General features: G+C 44.7%; 1 protein-coding gene across 1 annotated transcript in view; it reads right to left on the bottom strand.

Annotated features, from left to right (window-relative positions):
- LOC128685248 (A disintegrin and metalloproteinase with thrombospondin motifs 6-like) overlaps positions 1–11,977 on the bottom strand; it is a 267,981-nt gene that overhangs the window by 6,077 nt on the left and 249,927 nt on the right. Inside the window, exons 15-20 of the mRNA XM_070082935.1 lie at positions 6,419–6,536; positions 5,628–5,765; positions 3,836–4,174; positions 3,186–3,335; positions 697–3,018; positions 120–248 (exon numbers count right to left, since the gene is read on the bottom strand). Coding sequence (XP_069939036.1) covers positions 120–248; positions 697–3,018; positions 3,186–3,335; positions 3,836–4,174; positions 5,628–5,765; positions 6,419–6,536 — 3,196 coding nt within the window. The remainder of the gene's footprint in view (positions 1–119; positions 249–696; positions 3,019–3,185; positions 3,336–3,835; positions 4,175–5,627; positions 5,766–6,418; positions 6,537–11,977) is intronic.

Genomic DNA, 11,977 nt, shown 5'->3' with positions numbered 1-11,977 from the left:
CTCAAGGGTTATCTATGAACCATTGGAAATGTCAGGAATTAATATTTCATATTAATATCTCTCATTATTTTTTGTTACGAATCTTGCACTGCAGTTAAATATTGCAGCTCTTCACTGACCGTGTTGCATGACTGAACATTCTGGGGAGCCGGAAGGATGCAGAGCTGAGGATGAACAGGAGTGTTGGAGGAGAGATCCTGGCAGGTAACACTTCGGAGCTGCTTACCACCTCCACACTCAACACTACACTGTACACACAACACAACAGTTACAACACTGTACTCACCACCTCCACACTACACTGTACACACAACACCTCAGTAAGAACACAGTACACATCATACTCTCTTACAGATGATAATCAGATTTCATTGTTGTTTTACAATGAATATTTAACATACCACATTTGAATATCTGTTGAATTAATGCTTTGCAAAAACTCTAAGCGTAAAAAAAGGCCGTAAAAATATTATGTACCAATATTAGTCTAGATAATCATATATCTCGTGTAAAAAAAAAAAAACTTTAATCTGAATATTTACAGAAATCCTGTTTAAAAATATATAAAAGAATCAGCTGAAAAGGTACACACATACATTGTACACTACACTCACGTGTTTACGTCAGTGTGGGTACACAAGTGTGCGCAGCTTATAAACTAACTCCGGAATGTTGTAGCTGTTCACTTATTCTCACCTCTGACCAGTTGCTGATGTTCCACTGGTACTTGGGTACCATATTATCCAAGCTATTGTTTGGCAGAAAGGTGGTGGCTGCTTTCTTTGCTGCTTGCTCTTCCGCCAGCTCATACAGGACGTCCACGGCTTTGGCGCCGCTGTGGAGGAGAACCTTCTTCCTGTGTTTCTTACCATTAGTCTTCGGCGGTAGCTCAAGTATCTCAATCACCTCGAAGTCATCAACATTGATTTTGTCCTCGATGATTCCATCGGGGCGTTGCTCCTCTGCTTCCACCTCCTCTTCTTCAGTTGATTCTTCTAGTTCAGAAGATAACTCCCACTGTGTAGGTGCCTCTGTGACAAGTGGGGCTTCACCTGTTTTGAGGTCGTCATCTGCAGAAGTAGGTGATGCGGAGACCTGTGTATTATCAGGAATCTGGCTCTCCGGGTGTATCTCACCGTCAGGAAGCTTTTCTTCTGCTGAAGACCTGTTATTAAGAACCATCTTATCCTCTGGTTTTAGTGTCTTTGATTCAACATCGACTTCACTGAAAGATTCCAGAACATGAATGTTTTCATGATCAGTTTCTGGAAGAGTTTCCGAGACGGTGTCACCAAGTGTATCATGAGCATCTGACATGTTTTCCTTGAAAGATGCTGCTTTATCTTTCTGTATATTCTCGATGTTATCTTCACTTAAAGTCGAGTTTAGCTTCTGTGCTGCAGCATCTGTTGTGTCATCCACATCATTATCTGCTCTGTCATTATCTTCAAAAGCCACTTTGCTAGCTTCGTGGTCATCCTCTACACTGTATCTCTTCTCAGCTACTTCGCCATTTGCCAAGGTACCGATCTCAGGAGAGTACTTTACAGGTAGTAGTGCTGTAGTTGGTCCAGATACTGGGGCAACCGTGGTTGTCTCTGGAATACTTGAGTCTGCAGCAGGTAGACCGGTAGGTATTGATACTGTTGTTAATGTCTCTGGAATATTTGAGTCAGCAACAGGAAGACTGGTAGATATAAATGTTGTGGATGTTTCTGATGTTGTTGTTGATGTCTCTGGAATATTTGAGTCTTCAACCGGCAGGCTGGTAGAAACTGATGCTGTGATTGATGTCTCCAGAATATTTGAGCCAGCAACAGGCAAACTGGTCGAGACTAATTTTATGGTTGATGTCTCTGGAATATTTGATTTTTCAACAGGCAGACTTGTAAAGACTGCTGCTGTGGTTGATGTTTCTGGGATATTTGAGTCTGCAACAGGCAAACCAGTAGAAACTGATGCTGTAGTTGTTTCTGGAGTATTTGAGTCTACAACAGGCAAACTGGTAAAGACTGATGCTGTGGTTGATGGGGGATCTGTCATGGTTTCCGGCTGTGTTATCAGCGTTTTGCTTCTTGAATTCTTTGACGGAATAGTGGTGGATGATCGCAGTACTTCTACTGTTGTCTCATCAGTGGGATAAAAATTAGAAAACTCTATTGTCGGCGCTGTTGCTAGAGCCTCACTCGTAGAGGCTTCATTCGAGGTAGATAGTGTTGTGATAATTGGCGGCAGAGGTAGGTCATATGAAGCTGGCTCAGTGCTACTGGACTCGGAGGTGAGTGACACAGTGTGGAAGGTGGGGACAGCTGCTGTGGTGATACTGAGGACAGTAGACGTAGTGAGGCTAGTGGATGTGTGTGGTGGGGTAGAAGTGGTGGGCAGAATGTTGGTGGAAGCACTAGTAGAGAATACCCCAACCTTAGTCGTAGAGGATGCACTCCCCAAAGTCGGAGAAGATATAGTTGTAGAGGATGTACCTAATGGAGTCATAGTTGAAATACTCCCTGGATTCGAAGATGGTATAACTTCCCGAATAGTGGAGAACATACCCGCTGGAGTCGTAGAGGATATACTCTCTGGTGCCATAGTGGATATATCTACAGAAATCGTAGAGGGTATATCAGTTGGAGTCGTAGAGATTGTATGAGATAGAGTCGTAGAGGATATACTCCCTGGTGTTGTAGTGGATATATCTACAAGACTCGTAGAGAATGTTCCAGTTGGAGTCGCAGAGGATATATTAACTGGAGTCGTAGAGGATATGCTCGCCGGAGTCGTAGTGGATGTAACCCCAGGAGTTGTAGCTAATATCCCCTTTGGAGTGGTAACAGCAGAGATGCTCAAGGACAGAAGTTCGTCCATGAGATCGTCGTTAATCTCCAAGTGTGTCTCGTCATCCAGACAGTTGCCGATACACTCCTGGACACTCTTGGGCTCATCTATCTCTCTGCATGCGAGCCCACCTTCACAAGACACGGGTCGGAACTGCACTCCTTCACCACACGGAGAGGAACACTGCCACATACAGAACAACACTTAATAAACCGCCTTGGTTGGTGAAGCAACTTTATATAGCTTTCAGTTCCTGTAAAATCACTGAAGAGGCACAAGAAATTATACTCAAAATCTCATACTATTGGAAGTTTATTCCACGTGAGTTTTACGTTCACCGTAACACTTACCTTGGACCAGCTGCCCACCTGCCACACTCCACAGGTGAGATTACCACACTGACGTCTGTCTGGCGGACGTGAGAGGGGATCGCAGTTCTCTCCTGGAGCCACACACAGCACTTCGCGCTCCTCGAAGTCGCAAGGGTCCAAAGTGCACGACTGCAGCGACACAAAAGACAGTCAGCTGCTGAAGTCATTTTCATTTACTGGTAAAAAAAAAAGGTCTGCATTAAGCTGCCAGCTGAGTGATGCAAGAGGCAAAACTCATACCATAGCGCAAATTGTTACAATAGTGAAGGTTCAAAATGGCTACTGACGTTAAGAGTTTATAGTGAAAATAGAGGATGCTGAAACAAATGATTGGTTGACAACAGTCTGACAACCCTTTGGTGTTTGTATATAATAATAATAATAATAACAACAATAATAATAATAATAATAATAATAATAATAATAATAATAATAATAATAATAATAATAATAATAATGTGACAACCTAAACTATGTCGATAAAGCTAGTAAGAATAACATCTTAGCATCTGCAAAGAATGCTTTATTAATTTTATGTGTAAAATGCACTAAAATTAGGTGTTGCTGAGTACATTATGAAGAGGGATGTAGGTAAGACGAGCATCCTAGCACTAAAATAAGTGACTGACCTGGCTCCAGGCCCCCACACTCCATTCCAGGAGCTGTGGGCAGGGTGGCAGCGTGGGGCACACCTCCGTCTCGTGGGGCTTGTCACTGTCGTCACAGGCAGAGTCCAGCAGCGCCATCTGCTGAGTGGGACCGAAGGAGCGAACGCAGATGACAGTCCTTCTCCTGACGCCGCCACTGCCACAAGTGATAGCGCAGGGCTGCCAGGGGCCAGACCACCACCAGGCGGGGCAGGCGTGTTTGTTACACGCCCTGGAGCGGTCGCTGGGCTTTTGCTGGCCACGACAGTACTGTTCCTCCACCAGACCAGCCTCTTTTTCCATACACTGTACCTTGGATACCTGCACCACCGCCACACACAACACCCAGTTAACACTGCTGATGTTTTTAGATCTATCAAACTATGTAACAAATAAGCTCACAAGGGGACAATAAAACAGATTAATGTTATATATTTCGACTTTAGATGATCCCATCTTCGATGCTTTGCCGAAGGTCTCAATATAAAGTCGAAATATATTGTTCCCGTGAAGGTTTGTTTCTGCAACTGACCAGTGATAGTTACTCTTCTATTATTTACGTCCGTGTTAAAATTACTACACAAAATGATCACTTGCATTTCATCTCAGGTCTACACCTGCTCTTAACACACACACACATGACATGTACACACACGAAGAGGAGGGGTCAGGAGCTGTGAGTCGACCCCTGCAGCCACATGTGAGTACACACACACAGACACTGCAGTACCTCACCTCACAATACATAAAAAAAGTTATTCTTTTCTTCATCCCAAATGGTACTTTTGTACTGCATTATTATTATTAATATTAAAGACCAGGAGGAACGTAAAACTTACGTCACCCGCTGACTTAAGACTAGGAGGAACGTAAAACTTACGTCACCCACTGACTTAAGACTAGGAGGAACGTAAAACTTACGTCACCCACTGACTTAAGACTAGGAGGAACGTAAAACTTACGTCACCCGCTGACTTAAGACTAGGAGGAACGTAAAACTTACGTCACCCACTGACTTAAGACTAGGAGGAACGTAAAACTTACGTCACCCGCTGACTTAAGACTAGGAGGAACGTAAAACTTACGTCACCCACTGACTTAAGACTAGGAGGAACGTAAAACTTGCGTCACCCACTGACTTAAGACTAGGAGGAACGTAAAACTTGCGTCACCCACTGACTTAAGACTAGGAGGAACGTAAAACTTACGTCACCCACTGACTTAAGACTAGGAGGAACGTAAAACTTACGTCACCCACTGACTTAAGACTAGGAGGAACGTAAAACTTGCGTCACCCACTGACTTAAGACTAGGAGGAACGTAAAACTTGCGTCACCCACTGACTTAAGACTAGGAGGAACGTAAAACTTACGTCACCCACTGACTTAAGACTAGGAGGAACGTAAAACTTACGTCACCCACTGACTTAAGACTAGGAGGAACGTAAAACTTGCGTCACCCACTGACTTAAGACTAGGAGGAACGTAAAACTTGCGTCACCCACTGACTTAAGACTAGGAGGAACGTAAAACTTGCGTCACCCACTGACTTAAGACTAGGAGGAATGTAAACCTTGCGTCACCCACTGATATTAAAAATGATTTCAGAGGAATTATAAGTTTAATCTCTAGTCTGCACGAGATGGATGTTCTTTGTGTTTGTGACATCACCAACATGATGTCATGAACACACACACACGCACACACACACACACACACACACACACACACACACACACACACACACACACACATACATACACACACAGACTCACCTGGGTGCCTTCTCCGCAGGTGACGGTGCACACAGACCAATCAGAGTGTAGCCAGGTGAAGGTGGGGGTGTAGGTGACGTCGTGCTGGGGGAGTGTGTACTCCCACGCCAGTCCTGGATTTTCCGTCTGGAACAACAGCTGAAACACCAGGATCACAGGTCACCAGGTCACAAAACAACATACTTCAGATCACAAGATAACTCTAGACGACGTTTCGGTCAGTTCTGAACCACACTCAATAGATTCAGAAGACAGTTCATGGGAAGAGATTATGAGGTCAGAAGACAGGTCAACAACACTACATGTCTGCATCATGGTAGCCATCATGGTGAGATACCCTGCAAGCACTATGGTGTTGGACCCTGCAAGCACCATGGCGTGGGACCCTGCAAGCACCATGAAAGTGAGGGGCTGCAGGCACTGTGTGACTGGTCCTGGACCACAATAGTTCATACTTACCATGAGTGTAAGTGGTCCTGGACCACCATAATTAACACTCACCATGAGTGTAAGTGGTCCTGGAACACCTTAATTAAGACTTATCATAAGTGTAAGTGGTCCTGGAACACCTTAATTAAGACTTATCATAAGTGTAAGTGGTCCTGGAACACCTTAATTAAGACTTATCATAAGTGCAAGTGGTCCTGGACCACATACTTCACACTTACCATGAGTGTAAGTGGTCCTGGACCACATACTTCACACTTACCATGAGTGTAAGTGGTCCTGGACCACATACTTCACACTTACCATGAGTGTAAGTGGTCCTGGACCACATACTTCACACTTACCATGAGTGTAAGTGGTCGCTTGACAGGTCCTGGCAGGAAGAGTTCCTCAGCTTCACCATCTCGTGTGTAGTACATCATGGTACCGTCAGCACTGTACTCCCCGGACCACTGGATGATCCTGCCAACAAACATACACTGGGGGTCACACTAGAAAAACAAACATCAGCTCAACTATATCTATCACTCAGCTAAGACATCAACCTCACGAAAAATACTGTGAGAATAATACATAATCAAGACGTTTATTGAAGGAAACTTTTCGCCACTTGAAACTTTTCATAAAACCTCCAGGTCAACATATCAGGTCAACACACCAGGTTAACACACCAGATCATCACCAGGTCAACACATCAGGTCAACATACTAGGTCAACATCAGGACAACACACCAGGTTAACACACCAGTTCAACACACCAGATCCTCACCTGGTCAATACACCAGATCATCACCAGGTCAACACACCAGGTCAACACCAGATCAGTACCAGGTCAACAACCAAAACAAATAAAGGGTAACAGCAGCAACAAGAGATCAAAAGCTTCACTTTACAGCACCTCTGACCCATAGTCTGCTGTACCACAGCAGACTATGGATCAGCAGCTGCATCACAGCAGCCTGTAGTACAGGAGCCGCCTCACAGCACACTGTGGTACAACAGCTGAATCACAGCAAACTATCGTACAGCAGCTGCATCACAGCAGACTGTGGAACAGAAGCCGCATCTCAACAGATTGTGGTACTGCAGCTGCGTCACAACATACTGTGATACAGAATGCAGCAGCTGCATCACAACAGATTGTGGTACAGCAGCTGCATCACAACAGACTGTGGTACAGCAGCTGCATCACAGCAGACTGTGGAACAGCAGCTGCATCACAACAGACTGTGATACAGCAGCTGCATCACAACAGACTGTGGAACAGCAGCTGCATCACAACAGACTGTGGCACAGCAGCTGCATCACAACAGACTGTGATACAGCAGCTGCATCACAACAGACTGTGATACAGCAGCTGCATCACAACAGACTGTGATACAGCAGCTGCATCACAACAGACTGTGATACAGCAGCTGCATCACAACAGACTGTGGCACAGCAGCTGCATCACAACAGACTGTGATACAGCAGCTGCATCACAACAGACTGTGGCACAGCAGCTGCATCACAACAGACTGTGATACAGCAGCTGCATCACAACAGACTGTGGCACAGCAGCTGCATCACAACAGACTGTGATACAGCAGCTGCATCAGAGCAGACAGTGGTACAGCAGCTGCATCACAACAGACTGTGATACAGCAGCTGCATCACAGCAGACAGTGGCACAGCAGCTGCATCACAACAGACTGTGATACAGCAGCTGCATCACAGCAGACAGTGGTACAGCAGCTGCATCACAACAGACTGTGATACAGCAGCTGCATCACATCAGACAGTGGCACAGCAGCTGCATCACAACATGATGCAGGAGAAGATAAGTAATCATTTATTATCGTACTTAATGAGGCAATAAAACCAGAGGAAATACTGAGGGTGGAGGGTGAGGGTGGAGGGTGTGGGTGGAGGGTGAGGGTGGAGGGTGAGGGTGGAAGGAATGGGTCGAGGGTGAGGGTGGAGGGTGAGGGTGGAAGGAATGGGTGGAGGGTGAGGGTGGAGGGTGAGGGTGGAGTATTATGGCCGTCAAGTGTGAAGGAAATAATAGAGACCCATTTCCTGGCAGTTCTTGAAGAGCGGGAAGCTGACCTTTTTAGCTGCTAACAGGTAGCACTAAGTGGTTGGTGGCACTATGTGGTTGGTGGCACTCAGTGCCACGGGAAAGGATCCTCACTTTCTCCCAACACATAACAGGGAAGGCAATGGAATGGATCACAGAATACCTGACAGGGAGGTAACAACGAGTCATGGTAAGTGACGAGGTGTCAGAGTGGGCACCTGTGACGAGCGGGGTTCCACAGGGGTCAGTCATAGGACCAGTGCTGTTTCTGGTATATGTGAATGACATGGAGGAAGGAATAGACTCTGAAGTGTTACTGTTTGTAGATGATGTGAAGTTAATGAGGAGAATTAAATCGGATGAGGATCAGACAGGACTACAAAGAGATCTGGACAGGCTACAAACCTGGTCCAGCAACTAGCTCCTCGAATTTAACCCCGCCAAATGCAGAGCCATGAAAATCGGAGAAGGGCAAAGAAGACCGCAGACAGAGTATAGGCTAGGTAGCCAAAGACTGCAAAATCACTCTTGGAAAAGAATCTTGCGGTGAGTATAATACAGAGCACATCTCCTGAGGCGCACATCAACCAGATAGCTGCTGCAGCATATGGCCACCTAGCATACTTGAGAATAGCGTTCCGATACCTCAGTAAGGAATTATTCAAGACTCTGTACACGGTGTACGTCAGGCCCATATTGGAGTATGCAGCACCAGTTTGGAACCCACACCTGGTCAGGGACATCGAGAAATTAGAAAAAGAGCAAAGGTTTGCAACAAGACTAGTCCCGGAGCTAAGGGGAATGTCCTACGAAGTAAGGTTAAGGGAAGTCGACCTGACGACACTGGAAGACAGGAGGGTTAGGGGAGACATGACCGACATATAAAGTACTGCGAGGAATTGACAAGCTGGACAAACACAAGATATTCCTGATATGGGACACAGAAACAAGGGGTCACAATTCGAAGTTGAAGACTCAGATGAGTCAGAGGGATGTTAGGAAGTATTTCTTCAGTCACAGAGTTGTCAGAAGTGGAATAGCTTAGAAAGTGACGTAGTGGAAGCATGAACCATTATTAGCAGAAAATATCTGCCTGGATGATGACCAATAAACTTACCCTGAATGCTGATAAAACCTATTTCATTCAGTTTGGAAACAAAGCTGCAAATGATCCACTTAACATAACCCTAAACGGATCATCAGTCACAAGACTCACAGAGGGAAAATTCCTAGGTATCCACCTTGACAATAACCTTAAGTTCCGGACACACATACAACAAATCACCACGAAAATCTCTAAGACTGTAGGCATACTATCAAATATAAGGTACTACGTTCCACAATCAGCTCTCCTGGCACTGTACCATTCACTCATATACCCTTATCTCACCTATGGAATTTGTGCATGGGGATCAACAACATTAAATCACCTAAGACCTCTAATAACCCAGCAAAAGGCAGCAGTAAGAATGATAACAAATTCCCACTCCCGCCAGCATACTCCACCAATTTTTAAAAGTCTGAATCTGCTCACCATTAAGAACATCCATACTTATTCATGTGCCTACTACATACACAGAACAATACACGCAAATATAAACCCTCCACTCAAACTTCTCCTCACCAACCTAAACAGGACACATGACCACAACACAAGACATAGATCTCTTTTTCATGTAACTCGTGTCCATATCACACTGTGTAAAAACTCTATGCACATAAAGGGCCCCAAAATATGGAATTTATTACCAGAAGATACTAAAGTAACCCAGTCTGAAAATCAATTTAAGACTCTCCTCAAAAGCCACTTAATCACCCTAGACTAAACACTAAATACTCAGTACACACTTACTCAAGTATGTTATTCCTACATCATAATTTTAACAATCACTTTGAACCTTTTATCCATTGTTGACAGGATTTCAATCATTGTTTCCACAAAAAGCATTTTTGAATATATGAATATATCATCTGTCTTACATAAATTAGATTCACCTATAATTAATAATCTACTGTACAACTATGATATAATTCCTAGTGTTAAGTAGTCTGTAAGTCAATAATGTTAAGTTGACCCATAATGTCTAGGCATAATAGAGACTCTCTATGCATTACAACCCATTATTGGAAATACATAATCTCAATGTACTATTTACAAAGACTTAAATAAATGAATAAATAAATAAATAATAAATAAATAAAGCTCCTGGAGCAGGGAGAGAGAGGACCTGGTAGCGACCAGTGAAGAGTCGCGGCCACCACCACTCTCCTTCATACATGTGACAGTTCCTGTGTTACGGAGTGTAACAGTCAAACACAGTTTGTTATTGTTAACACCGTGTAGCTGTACTACAGTGTAGCTGTACTACAGTGTAGCTGTACTACAGTGTAGCTGTCCTACAGTGTAGCTGTACTACAGTGTAGCTGTACTACAGTGTAGCTGTACTACAGTGTAGCTGTCCTACAGTGTAGCTGTACTACAGTGTAGCTGTACTACAGTGTAGCTGTCCTACAGTGTAGCTGTACTACAGTGTAGCTGTACTACAGTGTAGCTGTACTACAGTGTAGCTGTACTACAGTGTAGTTGTCCTACAGTATAGCTGTACTACAGTGTAGCTGTACTACAGTGTAGCTGTACTACAGTGTAGTTGTCCTACAGTGTAGCTGTACTACAGTGTAGCTGTACTACAGTGTAGTTGTCCTACAGTGTAGCTGTACTACAGTGTAGCTGCCCTATAGTGTAGCTGTACTACAGTGTAGCTGTACTACAGTGTAGCTGTACTACAGTGTAGCTGTCCTACAGTGTAGCTGTACTACAGTGTAGCTGTACTACAGTGTAGCTGTACTACAGTGTAGCTGTACTACAGTGTAGTTGTCCTACAGTGTAGCTGTACTACAGTGTAGCTGTACTACAGTGTAGTTGTCCTACAGTGTAGCTGTACTACAGTGTAGCTGTACTACAGTGTAGCTGTAGTACAGAGTAGCTGTCCTACAGTGTACCTGTCCTACAGTGTAGCTGTCCTACAGTGTAGCTGTCCTACAGTGTAGCTGTCCTACTGTGTAGCTGTCCTACAGTGTAGCTGTCCTACAGTGTAGCTGTCCTACAGTGTAGCTGCAGTACAGAGTAGCTGTAGTACAGAGTAGCTGTCCTACAGTGTAGCTGTCCTACAGTGTAGCTTTCCTACAGTGTAGCTGTCCAACAGTGTAGCTGTCCTACAGTAGCTGTCCTACAGTGTAGCTGTCCTACAGTAGCTGTCCTACAGTGTAGCTGTCCTACAGTGTAGCTGTAGTACAGAGTAGCTGTCCTACAGTGTAGCTGTCCTACAATGTAGCTGTCCTACAGTGTAGCTGTCCTACAGTGTAGCTGTCCTACAGTAGCTGTCCTACAGTGTAGCTGTCCTACAGTGTAGCTGTCCTACAGTGTAGCTGTCCTACAGTAGCTGTCCTACAGTGTAGCTGTCCTACAGTGTAGCTGTAGTACAGAGTAGCTGTCCTACAGTGTAGCTTTCCTACAGTGTAGCTGTCCAACAGTGTAGCTGTCCTACAGTAGCTGTCCTACAGTGTAGCTGTCCTACAGTAGCTGTCCTACAGTGTAGCTGTCCTACAGTGTAGCTGTAGTACAGAGTAGCTGTCCTACAGTGTAGCTGTCCTACAATGTAGCTGTCCTACAGTGTAGCTGTCCTACAGTGTAGCTGTCCTACAGTAGCTGTCCTACAGTGTAGCTGTCCTACAGTGTAGCTGTCCTACAGTGTAGCTGTCCTACAGTGTAGCTGTCCTACAGTGTAGCTGTCCTACAGTGTAGCTGTAGTACAGAGTAGCTGTCCTACAGTGTACCTGTCCTACA

The sequence above is a fragment of the Cherax quadricarinatus genome, chromosome 8, assembly GCF_038502225.1.
Source record: "Cherax quadricarinatus isolate ZL_2023a chromosome 8, ASM3850222v1, whole genome shotgun sequence".
NCBI classification, from domain to species: Eukaryota; Metazoa; Arthropoda; class Malacostraca; order Decapoda; family Parastacidae; genus Cherax; species Cherax quadricarinatus.
Note: the sequence above shows the minus strand (reverse complement) of the source record. Positions and strands in the feature narration are given on the sequence as shown.